The sequence below is a fragment of the Doryrhamphus excisus genome, linkage group LG9 (assembly GCF_037039965.1).
Source record: "Doryrhamphus excisus strain RoL-2023G ecotype Guam linkage group LG9, RoL_Dexc_Guam_v1.1, whole genome shotgun sequence".
Taxonomy (NCBI): domain Eukaryota; kingdom Metazoa; phylum Chordata; class Actinopteri; order Syngnathiformes; family Syngnathidae; genus Doryrhamphus; species Doryrhamphus excisus.
The window spans coordinates 22889180-22908493 of record NC_136365.1 but is presented as its reverse complement, the minus strand read 5'-3'; the positions used below and the strand labels follow the sequence as shown (position 1 = coordinate 22908493).

The following is a 19314-nucleotide window of genomic DNA, read 5'->3' as shown; positions in this document are numbered from 1 at the left end:
TCTCGCAGGTCTACAGACAGTTCTTTTGACTTCATGCTTGGCGTTTGTGCTCTGACATGCACAGTCAACTGTGGGACCTTATATAGACAGTTATTATCTCAAGGATGATCAGTGGAAAAAAGATGCACCTGAGCTCAATTTTGAGCTTCATGGCAAAGGCTGTGAATACTTATGTAAATGTGATTTTTTTGTTTTCTATTTTTAATAAATTCAAAAAAGTAAAAAAAAAAACTTTTTCACATTGTCATAATGGAGTATTTTGAGGTAAGAGATTAAATTAATACAATTGGGAATGAGGCTGTAACTTGACAAAATGTGGAAAAAGTGAAGCGCTGTGAATACTTTCCGGATGTACTGTATGTGCCCTGGGATTGGCTGGCCACCGGTCCAGGGTGTACCCCGCCTCTCGCCCCAAATCAGGCTCCAGCATACCCCCACCCTAGTGAGGATAAGAGACATAGAAAATGAATGAATAACTAAACCATGTTGGTGTCATTCAACAGCTGTACTGTAATCTTACCTTGTCTAAGCTGTTGGGACCAAATTCTTGAGCGTCAACATCCTTCAGCATTCTGTTAAATGGATGGAGAAATCATTTCAATTATGGCAACTACAAAATCTAAAATCATCACAATGGTTAGTAGTCCAAACGACAAAGCTGCTTGACAATATTTGTTGGGTTTTTTTTTGTTTTTTTTTTTTAAACAAAACACTCAAAATCAACTTAGTTCTTAACCCTAAGATGCATGAGTGACTGGACCCTACACTCTTCCATAAGAGTCCATATTTCTTGAAATGTATAAAAGGTAAGTTAAAAATTTGAATGGTATTATATTAAAAACATGTTTTTTTTTCGGAATAACTGGAATATGAAATGATAAAAAAAATTCATTATGAAGATATTTCAAGAAAACAACCTGACTGGGTCATTTTTGACCCACTTATGCATCTATGGGTTAATACACATTTTTCATCTGTGTCTTGAAACCTAACCTAAACAAAACTCTTTTTCCTCACAACGGGATATCGTTGAGGAACTCCATTATCCAACTCTTTAAATCAATAAAACTTAAAAGGCTAAACTGCCATTTCCAGATTCAAATAACCATATACATATTGTAATGTTACCTTCTGTAGGGGTTGGCCACCTTGACCCCGGCGGCGGCCTCTCTGTGGCGCGTCCTTCACCCCAGGTGTCTAGAGATCGTGTATGTGTATAGGTGAAATTAAAGTTCCAAAATTCACTTCCATGGAATACTTGTCACAAACAAAAACTCCCGCTCCCCGACGGTATCCACAAGACTCAGGTCGCTAGCATACTTCAACAAATGTTTGCGCTACACGCGGTTCCCATGGCTTAGAGGACACTGTTGCTGCCAAAATAATCACATAACATATATAAAAGGGACGAATCCTTACACATTTAATAAACATAAAAATCTCCTGTTCTGCAACCGAAAACAGCTCGCAGTTGATAGCGAGCTAGCTAGCTAGCTAGCTAGCTGGCTGGCAGGCTAAAGGTAAGCTAATGCTAACGTCGCGTATGTCACATTATGACACTGACGTAAACCTTGAACAGGAACAGGAAAGGTGACAGAAAACAAGTCAGATAAGCATATGACCTACCCATATGGCTCCACATCGATGAATTTCCTTGTTAAACGACTGTCCACGTCGTCTTCCGTCGTCTTCCATCGTCTTCCCGTGAAAACATGGCGCCCTCGAACTTCGCCTTGGGAAGTCTGAGCTCAAACGATCCTCTGACGCATGCGCAGAATGGCATGGCACAAGGTGGCCATGTTCACTGTTAGTAGCTGCTGCAATCAATTACAGGTGTGACCGGTGGACCAGCCTCCTGCCATAGAAGGGAGTTCTGTAAAACAAAAAAAGGAGGGAAAGCGCAGTCAATATGCTTTCAAACTATATAGAATTCAGCCTGCTGTCTGCTTTAGTTTTTTGAATATGAGCCTCTGAAGTTGAAGGCCGTGTGCTACTTAAGCTAGCTCAATGTATGCCGTTTAAAGGTCACTTAAAGCCATTTAACAATTATAATGTTTTAATAGCGTGTACAAAGAGTACAGAGAGTTTGCGTACTTACTACTCACACTTGCTCAGTTTTCTTCAAAGTGCGTAAGAAGCAGGTTGCCCTCAGGCCGTCCCTCTTTTATTTGAAACCGCTCTATAGCGTGCCGGGCGGGGCTTCCGGCCGTCCGTGCTTCATCTGAATGTTGCGACCATCGTTTCCGGAAAGTGCGTCATGGCCCTTTAAGAAAAATGGCATTGTGGGAAGTCTGTGTGCTGTAGTTCTGCGTTTTTGGCACTAGGTGTCTCTGTTCTGCTTGTACACAGTGTGAACGCACTTAAGTGCAAGTATGCAAGTGTATGTTAAAAGTTGGCTTCTGCATGCATGTGCTTCTACCATATAAGACCATTCACTCGGGAAAGAGACGCCCACAGGAGGACTGAGGCTTCCAAAAGAAGACTTTGACTTTGTACCGCCCATAAGCGAGATAGGTCAGAGTCATCCAAGCTCTCGTCCACCTGTTATTTTTGGAGAAAAGGTCTCTGATTTGCTGTGCTAACCCACTGTTCTTTTAAGGAGAAGGACCTTTGGTCAAGCAACTTTTTCCTACGGAGCGACAAATTCTTGGAACTCCACACCAAGTGCCTGATCTACCCACTATTGCTTCATTTTCCAAGCATCTTCAACTTTGGAAAATCAAACCCGTTGCCACTGATTGTGATCATTTTTAACTTGTCCACTGCTGCTGATTTGTTGTGTGTTATTATCTATTGTATGTTATAATGTTGCATTTTTACATAGTTGGGTAGCCACAAATTATAACTGCTAATTCATTATTGTAGTATGTCATAAGTCTGTAATTCTGTCATCATTTATCTTTTATTCTTAGGCAGGAGAGCAACGTGCAATTCAACAAGCACTTTATATTTCTGTTCTATACACTCTAAAAAAATATATAGTGGCTCAGCTTAATTCAATGAAGGTAACAATTTGCGTCAATCTTTTTAAGAAATTCCAACTAAAACCTTTCAGTAAATCCAACAAGTCTTTTAATGTTAGAAACTAAGTTATTTAAGGACAACCGACATGATTTACTTTATCCTGCAAACAGTTAATTAAGGTGAACCAACTTCATTTTAATAAAATGGTTCAAGTTCAATTCAGGTGAACCAACTCAATTTTAATAAAATGGTTAAAGTTCAATGAAGTTGTCAATATAATTAATTTAAGCTATTCCAGCTCATTTGTTTTTCATTCCTCATCACAAATATTTCAAATTGTTTTCTCAATTGTTTTTTTTATCAATAACATTAATTTTATGAACATAAATACAGTTCAGTCAGTTTAATGGTCAAACTTGTTTATTACATATAATCAGTGGTGGAAAGTAACGGAGTAAATTTACTTGAGTACAGATTTTAAGGATTTGTACTTTACTCGAGTAGAAAATTGATTTCATACTCTTACTCGAGTAACATTTTGACAGAGCTACTTTTACTTGTAGTGGAGTAAATTTGACAAGGAGGATTTGTACTCTTACTCAAGTACTGAAGTCGTGTACTCACTCCACCACTGCATATAATGGCCAACTTGTCCAACTGTTTACCATCAAATAAACATGGAGGAGCTCCAAATGAAGACATGAAATCAAATATTACATATTATACATATTTCTTCCTGAAGAATATTGAAACATTTTACATAGCAGTCATACTTCTTCCAAAAAAGAACACAGAATATATCAAATGTGTACGTATGTATGTAGGTCTAAATATTGACAGCTAACAGCTCAAAAGTAAAAAAAAAAAATGACAAACTAGTCTTCAAAATGATCCTTCAAAGAAATGACTTGTATTAAACTGCATTAAACATAACAGTGAAATTAGAATGCAGCCTAATTTTCAGTGCAGCAGTTTAGCTTTTAGAGACATTACCTTGGGACTTGCTCTCAGAGCATCCAGCTCAAGGAATATCTTTTGAAATACCTCAAAAGTGCTTTTCAGGTAACTCTTTTGGGTAACTCAGGTTGAGTGCATACATTAGTCCCATGAGCAAGGCACATGCTCTTGGGACAGTCAGGCCATCCAGGACTTCTGCTCCCTCAATCACCGCTGTTGCGTTGGCTGGTTCAGATGCCCCTCTGCTCACAACAATCTTCATCACTTCATCACCATTCTGGCATAAGTAGATCAGAGTCAACATCAGTGTTTTTTGTCTTATGTAAAAACAAGAATAATGTACAGTGAATCTGCACTTGGGTTAACTTCAGGATTTAACGTGGGCTTTGGGGATGGCTGTTTAGTAGCAAAACAAACATTTTTAATGACATACTTTTGACAAACAAACGCTGCCCATAAAGTTCTGATAAAACGTAGAAAACTTTCACTTTTCACAAAACTTCCTGAATATATCACTGATGGTCCTGATTTTGGTTCCTATCATTCAGTTGCACCCAGTCATTCAGTCTGCCACCCCTAAATACTGCCCAGGTTAAATCCTTGAAGTTGAAGTGTTGGATTACTTAGCAGCTGTTCTTTAAAGAGATCCTCCTCCTGTTCTCTCAGGTACACGATTAGGCTACGGATTGCAGCTTCTCTCCTACTTTCTACCGACTGGTCCTGTAAATAAAATAATACAAGAAAATGAAACAATCTTTAAAAAGATGAATTTATGATTTATTGATTGAAATATTTATTTAACTAACCCATCAACACCTCCTAAAAATAAAGTGATTTTTTTTTCTATTTGAAATGAACCTTGTTACATTTATTTATACCTCTAGCAGCATGTTCTTTATGTGCTGAATCTCCTCCTCTTGAGGACACCAGTGCCATTATTTTTGGGGTATACTGGTCCAGTTTTGCCATGAATGTTCTCTCAAGGCAACCAGTGGTGATCCTTCTGAATTCTTCATTTATCTGTATAAAATACAAATAAAAAGGTGCAATTTGTTCATGTAGTAAATTGACTGACATAGCACATACTGCAAACCATTTTATAAAACAATATTAACCTGAGTTGCATCGAAAAGAGCCGGCCATCGGTCTCTTATGTCACAGATTTGTGGTGCTTGTGGTGCAACTTCCTGCCTGCGAATGGAGAAAGTCTTTGCCATTTTCTCACTGATGACCTGGCAGTTGTTCCTCTTCTTTACTTCATCAAGGAGCTCCAAAGTTCCTTCTGTTTCTCCTTGTGGGTGAGGAGGTAAATAGTTCACCTCTGCCTGCCCTTCTTGGCTTTTTTTTTGGATATTCTTTGCAGGGGCTTTCTCATGCTCTATGCTCGCTTCTTTCTGAGAGAGTTCACATCAAGCTCAGGGCATCCTAGCCCTCTCCATTTAGATCTATAGCTGGCCATTTTATGTTTTAGTCTTTGTTGCCATGCGTAGCATCCATTATATGACCCTGGTTCTTTAAGGCAAGGATGCTTCTGAATCAGTGCCTCAGCAACATGGTTAAACTGCGCACTAGTGGGGTAAGATGCTTTCAGCCAGCTTCTCAAGGATGTCTGGAGGCAAAGGATTGTGGCAAAGTTGAGCTGAATTCCATCCTTCTTGAAAACTTCATTTCCTGAGGCCAGCACAAGCTCTGTGTCGTAAGCAAAATTAGGTACAGGAAATGTAGTGGGCCAACACTGTGTACGGTGAGTAACCTGTTCAGGTGATGAAAGTGTGATCAGTGTGTCCTGCGATCCAGAGGAACAGCTGCTGCTAGCAGGATGGACAGAGGTCTCAGAATTAGGGAGCGAGGCTACTGATGCACTTTCAAAGGAACTGTCAGTACCCATCAGTAAAGGTCAGAGTAACTGTAGGAGGTTCAACAATGTGAACCACCTTAATGGTATCCTTGTCCTTGGTGTCACTTGTTGAGGTAAGAGAAAAATATTCCTCTCCAAAGTCAGCATCCTTATAATGCAAGGTAACCCTAACCCTAACCCTAACCCTAACCCTAGCCCTAACCCTAGCCCTAGCCCTAACCCTAGCCCTAACCCTAGCCCCCTAACCCTAGCCCTAGCCCTAACCCTAGCCCTAGCCCTAGCCCTAGCCCTAACCCTAGCTCTAACCCTAACCCCCTAACCCTAAAATTACTGAAATTTACCTTGGGAAATTACGCCATCTAGTGGTCACCTAAAAGCAGTGCAACTTAAACTGTGAAATTCCGCCATCTGGTGGTCACTTTAACTTACTGCAACTTAAACTGTGAAATTCCGCCATCTGGTGGCCACTTTAACTTACTGCAACTTAAACTGTGAAATTCCGTCATCTGGTGGTCACTTTAACTTACTGCAACTTAAACTGAAATTCAGCCATCTGGTGGGCGCTTAAAATTACTGCAACTATACTTGGGAATTTCCACCATCTAGGGGTCACTTAAAATTACTGCAACTGATTGTAACCCGGAAATACTGGAAAACATTCCTTATACAAAGTGTGACATTATTTGTAAGAACTAACATGACTAGATTATTGCAAAATAATACTTCCATTGTTGTCAACAGATGCTCCACTCATATAGACAAGTGTTACAGTTGGTTTAGCCTTGAGCAATTACAAAGAGTACAAGTGGTGATTAAGAAGAGAGTAGTTGTCAGAGCTGGGAAAACATGTAGGCCAATTATAATGACCTCCATGTGGCCGGCTAACATTGTACTGTAACAGCCAGAGCAACCTTTACAGCCAAACCATTAGTCATGGCACTCGTGTATGAATTGCATATCTTTTGTCATCTATTCATTTATCCTGTGTTATTGTGCTACATGTATGAAGGCCATCACGTCATTTACTTGAACAAGTCTTCCTACCTGTAAGAACGCCGATGCCGTGTTGTTGATGGTCTGCCAACACGATTACATGAGTCCTTCCCCGGGGGCCGACCGACTGCTGAGGGACGCAAAAGGTTGAAGCTCCAGAAAATGCCGTCTTGTGCGTGCAATAGGTGAAACTGTCCACTGGAGAACCTATGGCATCACATGACGATTTGGAGCTCATGTTGAGATGGATGCAGAGGGATCCCACGGGCTGTTAAGCGACAAGCGGCTTTTCATCTGTAACAGAAGTTGTAAGATTAGCTGCTATTCCGTTGCTGTAATGAAATACTCAGTTTTATAAAATCAATTCCTGCATTGAATACTTATTGTAATGATGCGGTGTTCAGAAGTAAGTTTTTTAGTCGCCATTAAAATAGACCAAATAGGGGAGAAGGGTTATGAGTGTGTTTTCTCTTCTGTTGTCACAATGATGTTCAAAGATCAAATCAGCGGCTTATACTCACCGAACAGATGCCTCGCCTCTGATGGCAACAGGTTCCGACACAAACTTAACACGGCATGCACACGACGTAACCAGGACATCAAGGGATTTTCACGTCAAACGAAATATTTTCAAATAAACCACTTTTAGCTTCAGTTGTCATTGACTATGACGAGGGTAGCGAAATATACTTTTAATAAGTCGGTGTCAATCTGGGCCCAAGTCGTTCACATTATGTTATGGATTGCAAAACCGGTTGAAACAATTGCTTCCGTTATTTCGAGCATGCTGCGCGCCAATTATGTCCACAAAATGACGGCCTCGGCTTCAGCTCGTCAACTTCGACATCGTTTATATACTGTATATTGTCGGAGCGAAACGCCACTATTAGTGCTTCAACGTGACTTCAAACGGGAGTCCCTAAAACGAATGAGGAAGGACAGCGAATGACGAATGACAGGAGGGCAAAGGACAGACGGTGTCATTCCTGCATGCCACCCACAAGGATGGCGAATGACACACTTCTGATACGGAATGAAACACGTTTAAACAGAACAAAGCACTCATCCAGTATCATTCCTTGATCTAAATGACAACTATGGTGATCGGCACATTTTTAATACGGAATAATACAAATTTACAGAGATACAATTCTCTCTCATTCCTGAATCACAGTGAAACACAAGATCGTTATCCTGCTTCCCACCTAGAAATATGTGGAATGACACACTTGTAATCTGGAATGACACATGTACTAAAAACAAAGCCTGCGTTCAGTGTCATTCCTTAATCTAATCTAAGTATGGGGAATGACAGATTTTTGATATAGAATGACACACATTTACAAAGAACAAAGGCCGCAAACCGTGTCATTCCTTGACCTAATTCATAAGTATGGCGACTGAAAGGCTTGAATGTACACTTGTACATATATACATAGAAGTCAGTTACCATTCATTCTCATTCCTCAATCCGTGAAAGACAGCGAATGACACCGTCTGTCCTTCGCCCTCCTGTTGGGAGCAGTCATTATATTGACCCACTTTCATTCGTCATTCGCTGTCCTTCCTCATTGTTTTAGGGACTCCCCATAATGCGCGCCAATTCTGTCCACAAAATGGCGAGCTCGGCTTCGGCTCGTCAACTTCGACATCGTTTATATAATGTAGATTGTCCTATTGTTTAAGCAAAACGCCACTATTCGTGGTTCTACATGAATTAAAACTTTTATACTGACCTTGTAGCATTGCTTGTATGGCAACTCTAGTCTTCTCGAGCAGCGTGTTGGAACGACTCAACACCAAGTTAACCTGGAGCCAATGAAGACAATGCTGTTGCAAGACGAACCATTTACTTCAAGACTACTTCACAGACATGCCGGCGAAAATTGAAAAAATAAAGCAAGACAAAATTAATATATTCTCATGCATTGTCAATAAACACTTTCAACAATCACTTCCATTAGTTTTACATACAGTAGTTCGATGAATGTCCAGCAGAGGGCGAATATGAAATATAAGCTTTAACATACAAATCGCCAGTTCTTTTAACACAGCAGCGATAATTCTGCGTTTTTAACATTTCCAACATTAAATAAACATCTTATAAAGAACTTACGGCATTGCCTCTGTGATACTTTAGCTTGGATGACAACAGATTGACACAGCGTAATTGCAATCGCCTGCCACATGTTCCAGACGAAACCAGGAAGTGCAAACAAGTTACAAGTGGATGTGACGTCATGTTTCGCAACAATTTGACACACTATAACTAAAGGAAGCATTCTTTATACTCCTCTGAAGTACCTTGGGCACAATTCGTAAGGTGCTATAAAAATTACTTTTTATTTGATGTATTTGTAATTCACGTGACGTCACCGCTTACTGGCGGATTAGTACGGTGGCCTGCGAGAGACATACATAGATATCAGCCTCTATCGTCCTCCTGTGGCCACCTCGAAAATACACAAACGTCTTTTTAAAGTATACTGTAGTTTTAACGAACAGGTATATGTTGAGAGCACACAAATAACACATAATGCAGATAACATAGCCAAGAGTTACATAAAAGCTAATTTATTAAGGAGAAGAAATTAAAGAATTGAGCCCCTTAATTGACATCCTGCCTTGCCCACATCATAATCAGCAGTTACTTCTCCTCTTCCTATCCCAGCGTGCTTTGGGGTACTGTCTATTAAATAAGTAGCTGTTAAATTACTTGTTTTAAGTTAGTTATTCTTCCACACAACTAGCCTAGTCTGTTTTAAATCTATTGTGTTATTTGATGGGTTTTTTTCATGACACCGTGACTGAGACCATTGTGCTGAGCTATCATATACTGTTTTTTTAAAGGTGAAATCATGGCTAATAGGTACTTTGTCTTACTCTGCTGGAGACTGCTGAGAGCAGACTGAGTTGCCGACCCCTGCCCTAACCCTAACCCTAACCCTTCTCCGGGGTAGAGCTTGGTTTCATATTGATAGGACTTACCGTTCTTGAGATACCTACCCTCTAACTCTGGATCTCCCCACAGCGATACCTGTACATGGTACTGTTTTAATTACAGTGATTTCAATCATTCATGATTTCATTTTTACTGACAATTGTCATGTGTATCATAAACGTGCCTATGTATTATGTCTGAGTTTCGTACTTGTGAAATAGCAAGTCAACAGTCACATCACATTAGAAAATTCCATTTAATCTGGGAAAAAAAGCAAACATTGTCCATTTATCTGTTGGCTGCAGACGCTAACTTCATAAAAGGTCAAAGGAACTTTTTCCCCAATTAGAGAAGACAGTGTGATCCTGTGACATACAACTTCAGGAAGTCCTTCCTGATCTTGGTTGTCAGCAGCTGCTGAAGGAGAGGACGCATTTTAGACTGTTCCCAACAAAAGAAAAAAAAAGAAAGCTAAGTGTAGGTGGTGCAGGAACTTAGAAGATAAGGAACAAAGTTTTAAAATTTTTTTTTTGAAAACACATTAAGCCTTTCTAGCCACATGACTATATTATGAAACGCCGATCAAACATTCAGCCTTCTACACAAACATTTGGATCATCAAGTGGAAAATAGACTCTTACAGCTAAAAATAGAATTTTAAAGCACAAATAGCCCCAAAAGATAGAAAGCTTTCTTCATGGTCTTATAGAAAAGATCTGTGGCTTTTCTTCTGCCCTTCAAAAAATAACTTCTTCTGTGTGTACGTTCGTCGGTGTGGATTCCAAAGCGGTGCCAGGAGGAAGTTCAACATTGCTGAGCCACAGTTTGCCCCGTCGACCATCAGAACCTGTCCCTGTTCCTGGCTCAGTACCTGGTCTGGTACTCGTGGTGCCACCTGTTGAAGTCGTTGTAGAAGAGCACAATGCTGCCCGACGCCATGCCTGTGATGATGCACCTGTGTCCAGCCACACAGGTACACAATTAATTTTTCATCCCAATGTCACACACACACACTTCTAAAACACAACAAGAACATATGGATATGAAGGGATATATGACCCAAAAAGGCCCAAACATCACAGGTCAACACTTGTCCATGATGTGTTTCAGCCTCACTGTTATTGTCACAGCAAGAACATGATTGATTTTAAAGAGCTATGCATCTCATAAGTTGCCAGCGTTCCTACTCGCTCAGAGGTGTCAAAAGTGCTGCCCAGGGCTGTCTTTTATTGGCCCACAGCGAAAAGTAGTAATAAAAAAATGAAAACATAAGTTGGCGTAATTTCCGGTGTATAAGCCGCTATTTTTTTTTCTAAAACCTTAAACCTTGCAGCTTATACATCCGTATAAGCTGCTATCATGTGCTTACCTTTGGTCATGTGACATGGCCATGGAGCGTATGCCGGCATCGCAGCCAGGATATGTGAACATCCGCCGGAGGTCGTGCACCTGCAGCACCGAGATGACACCTCCATCGCCGCCCGTCAGCAGATACTGGCCATCACGGCTCAGCAGCATCGCCTGCAAGGGACAAGCATGTTGCTAAAAAACACAATTATATACAGCTGGCTGTCTTGTCAGTCTTCCCCGCTTGCTACAAACATGTCTTCCTGCTGCGAGGCTGACATTTTACTCGTCTGTGGATCACAAATCACTCAGCCGCATGACGAGACGCTTTTATGTCTTGCAGGTGGCCTCGACAAGACTCGGCAGAAAAAAAAGCCAACATGTGTGTCGAATCAAAACGCCATTCAATGACGAGAAATGAAACCTGAACTATCCTTTAATCACCACAGGCTTCTTTTTGTGCCGAATTTCTGAAATGAAGAGTTCTGCCGCCACCCGGTCATGACTGACTGTTAGAATGTCCATTCGCTCTGTTTGTATGTGGACGTCATGTGTGGGCATCGTTGTTGTGCAATGATGATGCGTCTCTGTGGAAGCAGTCAGTTCTGTCGCCCATCTATCTTGTCAACAGCGAGTGACTCTCAAAAATGTTAACACAAAACATGTTTTTACAGTTTGCAAAAATCCCACTTTTACCAGTCTCCAAGCTACAACACAAATTAAAGAGGTCAGGGTGGATCAGATATCAGATGGAAGAAAAAATACAATGAAAAAAGCTAGCTCGATTACCTCCCACAGGGCTGTAAACATAAATCAAACCAGCACATGCCCCCCCCCCCAAACAACAGGTTTCTCTATAAATGCAAATTAATGATGAATGAACATAGTATCTTCGATTGTTGGCAAAGACACGTTACAGTATGTCCTCTTCCTGTTATGCCATGACTTCTTTGTTGAATTCAAGAGGGTTTCTGAACTTCATGAAGCTTCAGCTTTCTTTGGCTCCATTTTGGCTTACTGAGGTCACTGGAGTGGATGTTGCTTCATCCCCCCACTTATTATTTGGAATGGATTTACCAATGAAGCAATGGAGTCCATGACTGGCCCAGGTAGGAGGCCGCAGGGGCGCGACTATAAATCTGTCCTTGGATGGCGGACGTCTCGGTTGCTCGGCAGGAAGCCAAGATGGCCTTGTGGGCTCTTATGACTTCAAAATGACTCCAGAGGAAACGTATTTTCCCTTACATGAAACGCCCACGTTTCAGTTGTATTCCAGGTTGAGAAAGTTGGATTTATGGTGCTGTTAACGCCCCTCCCACCCTTACGTGGAAGCTTAGCAGTGCTTCCTTCCATCAGTCACATGACTCTGCTGTCCCATCACAATGGCGACCTAAGACCTGGTCTCTGCTGGGCTTTCAGTCCATCTTTCCATCTGCTCGTCCCCAAATCATCTTCCATGCGCTCGCGGCAAGGACCGGACAAACTCACTCTCTCCTGAACCCCCACTAGGGGAGGGGCCCCCCACAAGATTGATTCTGGAATGTTCACCCGTGCAGTAAAAAAACAAAGAGGTGGAGCCACGGGGCTAGGTAAGGAAGGAGAGATGACTGTCACAACCACGGCTAGAAATGCCGGAATCTTAACGCTGTTTGACAAGGTTGCCGATTAACAGCGCCCTGAAGGAGTCAAAACCAAGTGCACTACTGGGATGCAACCAACAGAGGCCCTGCTTATTCCATATTTAGTTATCATTTCCACATTACAGGTGGAATTGCCAATAGTAGGAATAATAGGAATCTACAGTTGAACGACAAATCTGGCAGAAATTGACATAATGTGAATGAAACGCTCTCATGAGGAGAAGGACCCCAACATAGCACAAATTCATGACGGCAGCTCCTCACTAACGGGATACCAAGCTCATTTCACAGTCAAGAGGCATTCTCAACACACTTCCGGTCTTCAAAATAACAGCACTGTATGCCACATCCTGACTAATAATAAGGGCAGCTTACATTAATAATCCAATTGGAAATGCACGGGTGACTACATCTTTCTTAATGACAAACAAGGGCATTACAGTTTGTTTAAGTGTAGCCAAGTGTAGCAGTGTGTGCAGACAAAAGTTAGCCATACTGGGCTAAATTGGCCATTTATTGCATTAATAAATGTAAGGATTCATGCTCTATGCTCTATTACTCTATGCTAGTAAAATAAATAAGTATGAAAGGTAAAAAACACAATTTATATATGTATATAGGAAGGAAATTACTAATTGATGAAACAAATGTTCCTGCCGAGTCCAGCTATGGCACCAAAGTCAGTTAATTTATTTGATTTGTTTCCTCCTTCACGTCAGTCTACCTTATGATCATGATCTTAGGGCTCTAATTTCGTGGCGCAGGATGTTGGAGTGTGACGCACCCACGCAGTGGTAATTTGGTCCAGCGCAGTCAATTTGGTAGACTGGGCTGCGCCGAGATGGGCGTGACAGAGCGCCAGGGGAGGTGTCCACAGTGATTGGATATTTAGTGAGGAGAGCAAACGCAACCCGGCCACGGAGATGAGACATGAGTTAGTCTGTCATGTGTGTCAGTTTTCACTTCTAAAACTTTTATTTGGGGAGACAAGAGAACAAGCACCCCTTGCGTCCACTTGCCCTAGTGTAGAGCCGGTCACGATCTTTATTCTTAACATGATCTGAAAAGATGGAGTACATGCGACGATGTGGAGGAGGTCCCTAGAATAGCCACGGCAGAGCATGAATGCAGGTGAATCACAAGCACGATGCCTGTTTCATGTGACTGTCAGGAACAGAGGTCATCTACATGGTGCCGCGCATTATGGCCTCTGATGCCCGGTCCAGTGGGTCCTGCGCAATTAAAGGCAACAAAAGGCATCATTTGATTACTTAAGATTAAACTGTGTTAAACCCTGTCACACCTTCTCTCCTTCCTCTATGCCACTTGCCACAGGGATGGAAGCATGGGTGCGCCACACTGCACTGATTAGAAAAACTGCAAACTGTGCTGGCCACACCCTGTTGGTGCGGCATAGGCGCGGCGCCGGGCAGGTGCGCCTGGTCTACGAAAATAGAGTGCATAGGGTACAATTTTAAAATAGCGTATAAAACAGCTAACAGTGGTCTTAGGATGTCAACAATGTGAGCCCTGGAAGAAAGGTATTTTACTTTCACTTTTTCTTTTGTTTGATTGCCTATGATCATGTGTCATGGCTGACATGTTAGGAGTTGTGTGTCGTAGCAGCAAGCAGGTTAACAGCCAGCAGTTCCTTAATTGGTAGCAGGCACACAGTGTTCAGTCAGAACCAGCTTACATTTCCCAGGCCAGAGCTCAAACAAAGGGTCGGGGCGTAGCTGTCTGAGGACAACCCTGGAATGTTTTATGGCACAGAGCTGCATGCTCAATGCCAGTTAACAAGCAGTGTGAATTAAAGGTTTCCTGTCCTATGTGAAAACATGTGGAGTTGACCGCCCCCAAGGCAAGCAAATGCAAAGCCTTTAATCAAGTGACTTCCTACCCAACACCCCGGGCCTCCCTTATGCCTCACCTTGATGCTGTCCTCCACCTGCATGTGGCGCAGCAGCTTGCCGTTGATGCTGAAGACAGCAAAGTGTCCCTTCTCATAGTAGACCACACAGTGTCCTTCCGTGGATGCCTGGATGAGGCGGGGCCGCGTGCAGCACTCGGGGCCCTCCAGGGTGCGCAGCAGGTCCCCGTTCATGGTGTGGATCAGGCACAGACCCTCTGAAAGTAACACAAGAGTAATATTTGTCCCTGGTGTGCTTATCAGCACCCTTATTTGCCCTCCACTCAAACACTCGCTTTTCAAGTTGCGTCTTAGTGATACCACCTCTACCTATGAGCCCACCATGTGTACCACATCACTTCATGACCGACATCTTTGGGGAAAAAAGCAGGCTTCACTACACAATTCTATTTAAAAAACGCTATTTGTGCAAAAACTTGAACAGGCTTTTTTATTTGATTGTTTTTCTTTTGCAAAGTGTATAGAATAAATACAAATAAAAAAAACTAAAACACCCTTGGGACCGATTTAGTCCAAAAAGAACCACATTTTTGATATACTGTTAGGTTATCCTCACATAGTGTATTGTAATCCTCACATATAGTTAAAACTCGAAGCCTACTATGTACGGCTTTTGCAGGGATGATCACTGACATATCCACATCTTAACCAACGCAGGTAGCCAAACACTGACTTCCCCTGCCTTCCTCGTGCTCATTCGATCACCAGTCAGAACTCAGCCAGGATGCGTTCATGGTCTCACACGACTCATTACAAAGATGTGCATTTTCCCCACTCGGGTGTTAAAAAAAAGATTGAAGCATTGCAAAGGGAGCCACAACAAAGAGGCCAATATCCACATCCGGCTTTGGAGTCATGGGTTGCTGATCCCTGGTCTAGAATATATCAAAATAAATATTTAACACTCTGGTTATTATTCTTTTAAAGAAGAATGTCTCACCTTTGCAGCCGCTGATGACCAGGCCTAACTCAGCGCACACGTTGGCGCACGTCACCTCGCAGTCGTGACCCGTCAGGATGGCTCGAGGTGTGATGAACTCTGCTGGAAGACACACACGTAGAAGGATTCATGTTGGACAATACAATTTTTTATTTGGCATCTTGCTGGTGTATTTGTGCTGCCATTTCTGGCTACGACCAGCAGAGGCCAGTGTTGCCTGACAAATATTTTGTGTCCGGCTTTCATCCACTGAGGAGTGTGTGCGAGTGTATGCGACCTCATGAAGAGTATGTGATGGTCGAGAATAATGGTGGTGGAGAATAAGTGCTTCAGCTTTTTGAAAGACAAATTATAGCAAAAGATAAACATAAAAATAAACAATATTTTTGCAGTACAATGCCATTATTGATGGAAGAACCCAAATGATTTGTTATTATCAAGAAAAGCAAGGTTACACTCTTACAATATATTTTTGTTGTCATCCTGATATTTGTAAAAATCTACCTTTAGTTGTACTTGGCAATAAAATGAACAAATAAGGGATTTTTTTTTTCACCTCGGCCACCCCAATGAAACATTTCTGGCTCCGCCACAGATAGCCCGACATGAAAAGGATGAAACTTGATTTTCTTCCCTGGGCTTTTTGATGGTCAAAACACATGAAATGGCTAATCTGTTGACTTTTAAAAGAAATGTCACAGACCAAGCCTACTGGCAAGTACTTCTTAGATGTTGTACAATTAGCCACCTTGACAAGCTAATTGCTGATGCTCCATCCATTAGCTTCACTACACATACTATGTGTTCATTCCACCAAGGGAGATATGTCATTAGATTAGATATATCTTTATTTGTCCTTCAGTGGGGAAATGTACATCATGTTACACATATCGCTATTGGATAATTGAAATTGAGAGTTGGGCAGTATGGGCACATCAGTTATGCCAATATCGGACATCCAGAGTATTTGATGCAATAACATCAAATAAAAAACTTTTTTGAGCATGAAACAAACAAAACATGGGTTGTTTATTGTCCAACATTTTATTACAATGACAATGATTTAAAACAAAGCCCCCAATGCAATTTAAGAATTGTATGATGCTAAAATGTGGCAATCATTAGCCCAAAGTCATAAATGATCATTTAAAAAGTATTCTCTATACATCTATAAGTATATATATCTATATACATATAGATACAGTACAGATTTCAAATGAATGAATACTGCCTTATATGTGATTCGATTACAATCACCGTGCCAAGTTTCAATCATTTATAACGATTCAACTACTCATACTTACTATTTAATTATCTAATGACAAAGTTTAGTACTAGAAATATAAGATGTTATTTGTGGTAATGTTGGTAAAAGACAACATGAGTGATATATTACATTGTATTAGTAAGGTATGATCTATATCATCTATTAGTTGACATGTTCTTGCAGCAAATGAGAAGCGTGGAGGACTGATCTGTGTGTGTGTGTGTGTGTGTGTGTGTTCTGTGCTTTGATGGTGGCTAATACCATATGTTATGATGGACACCCCCCCAACCCCACGTCACATTTTTCACTTTTATCGACCAGAGTGACCCCACGACCTCTCTGCTCGTATGGCGGAGAACTGGCCAATGAACACCGCACCCCCCCCCCAAAAAACAATGTTTTTAACGTCGTTAAGTGGCCTTCACTTTCACCCCCAGACAGACAGACACACACGCACACATGTTGGCAAAATGGAGAGGTCAAGTTGAAGTGTCAAAACAAGCTCGGCTCTGAAGTGATGCAAAGTCCTGTAAAAATCTCTTTTTCTGTTGCCGTGTCGATTAGTCTCGTAATGTCACTGCTTCTGCTGATTGTTAAATGACAGCTTTTTGGGTAGGGTAATACCCCAACTGCATTATTTAATGCTGCGGATTTTATTGAAAGATTCCTTCACGTAGCCTGCTAGTTTTACAACAAGTACACGATAATAACTCTGTAGTGTGTGTGTGTGTGTGTGTGTGTGTGTGTGTAGGTACTTACTTCCCGGGCTGTCTCCAATGCTGTTGAGCTTGCCATTCCAGTACCACAGCAGCAGGGTGGCATCTCTGGAGCCTGACAGGACGTAGCAGTCACCTCCGATGTGTGGCTCAGAGCGAGCCAGACATGTCACCACGTTGCGATGCCCGAAGACAATCTGAGTCAGTTTGCCTGACAGAAAACACAAAAGAACTCATTTATGGTATGCTATGAACAAGCATTTTCCAGACTCATTCCATGTAAGCATTAATGACTGGTCAATGCAACATCTGTAAAAATGGTAAAACCGGCCCTAGGACGATGAAAAATTGCAATTTTTAAAATGTTTTGGTAAAGTGATAGTAAAGCACAAGCACAAAAATAAACATACAGTATTGTTAGTGTCAATCAAAAGTGAGCTCTGTTATCTTTATATGTGGTATTTCGGTTTTGATGGTCTACCTAATGTTGTGGCACTTGAGCGTAATAAGAGTGACATCTGATTGAGACGTCATCATCTGTCTGCTTGCTCAACAACATCAACGCAGCTGAACAGACTTTTAGTCTTTCACATACAAGAATAAATATTTATTCCGCTTCCACGTGTGTGTGTGTGTGTGTGTGTGTGTGTATAAAGAGGCTAATTGCTGTCAGATTTTCCAACCACAGCTCCGCCGTCTTCCTGTCTTAATCCTCATTATGCTGCCCAGAGTGTGACCTCTGCAGTCAAACACTGCGTGCTTTGCAACGCTTGACAATTGTGTCAAAAACATAAAAATAGAATGGCGGCATAATTGAGCCGTGTGTGTGCAAGAAGGGTGATTAAAGATGGCTGACTTTTTTTTTTTAAATAAAAAAACTAATAGCAAAGACAGGAGGAAGAAAGGAGTGAAAGGGGAGAGAAATCAAAGTTGTGAAAAATGTTTGACATCTTGATAAACACAGCGACAGGATGACTGCGTGCACATATTCTGCCCAGCAACAAGTGCTTAGTAAGGCTCTTATTATTCTACAAATGTTATATTTTCCATAAGAGTTACGTATGTGTTTGAAGTCACAGTATTCATTTTGTAAAGTCATATTTTAAAAAACGAAGTTGTAGTATAGGAGTTTAAATACATAAAACCACACTGGAGAAAGAAACCATAGTCACCATATTGCAAATGTAAAAAAAATGTGTACATGTTTACAATGTATTACCACAATGAAGTCACAAGAAAATAATTACATAACAATAAATTGGTGTTTTCAAAAGTACAAGAAAAAAAATGGTGATTATGCAAATAGGGGTTCTTTTAAATAAAAAACTTCAGAATGCCACAGGAATCAAGTCTTATTATTAGTATTAGTATTATGATAAGACATATTATTCAACAGAAAAATAGATCAAGAGAATAAAGTGATATTTTGATTTCTCCTTGAAAATATACAAGCTATATAGAAGCCATGTCTTTTCCTTAGAAAAAAATCTAAATTATTTTAAGAATATTCACATATATTTTAATATTTTGTGAAATGAATACTATAAAAAATATTCCACAAATAAATCAGAATTTACAAGGCTACAGTTAAATGAACCAGAACGTAAGTTTGTCAAATCACTTTCTCTCCCACGCTCCCAAACCCACAGTAAATTGCTACATGTTTGCTGCCACGTTTGAGTACCAATCAGTTCTTTTGGAATTGTAGTAGGAACACCCCCACCGCCTTTTAACCCAGACTCGGGGGCTTCAGGGACTCAT

General features: G+C 41.1%; 1 protein-coding gene and 2 long non-coding RNA genes across 11 annotated transcripts in view; all 3 read right to left on the bottom strand.

The window, feature by feature from the left end:
- Window positions 1–1128: 1128 nt before the first annotated feature.
- LOC144899805 (uncharacterized) lies at window positions 1129–2236 on the bottom strand. Of its 2 annotated transcripts, none has more exons than XR_013628101.1 (3): window positions 2099–2236; window positions 1627–1873; window positions 1129–1197 (listed from the first exon to the last, which is right to left on the bottom strand). It is a non-coding gene; the product is annotated as an uncharacterized LOC144899805 (long non-coding RNA). The 2 variants fall into 2 exon arrangements; XR_013628102.1 differs by having other exon boundaries at window positions 2106–2216.
- A 1066-nt stretch (window positions 2237–3302) lies between these two features.
- On the bottom strand, window positions 3303–5960 carry LOC144899848 (uncharacterized). The gene is made up of 4 exons (XR_013628183.1): window positions 5037–5960; window positions 4800–4941; window positions 4545–4641; window positions 3303–4198 (listed from the first exon to the last, which is right to left on the bottom strand). It is a non-coding gene; the product is annotated as an uncharacterized LOC144899848 (long non-coding RNA).
- A 3850-nt stretch (window positions 5961–9810) lies between these two features.
- Window positions 9811–19314, bottom strand: part of lrba (LPS-responsive vesicle trafficking, beach and anchor containing) — a 139011-nt gene continuing 129507 nt past the window's right edge. For 3 of the 8 annotated variants that reach the window (XM_058091545.2, XM_058091548.2, XM_058091547.2), the window contains 5 exons: window positions 17597–17764; window positions 15571–15672; window positions 14631–14827; window positions 11083–11234; window positions 9812–10668 (listed from right to left, as the gene is read on the bottom strand). In XM_058091545.2, coding sequence (XP_057947528.2) covers window positions 10578–10668; window positions 11083–11234; window positions 14631–14827; window positions 15571–15672; window positions 17597–17764 — 710 coding nt within the window. In that variant the 3' untranslated portion in view covers window positions 9812–10577. Of the gene's footprint in view, window positions 10669–11082; window positions 11235–14630; window positions 14828–15570; window positions 15673–17596; window positions 17765–19314 lie in introns of all 8 variants that reach the window. The other 5 variants (XM_058091546.2, XM_058091549.2, XM_058091551.2 and 2 more) reach the window with 4 other exon arrangements.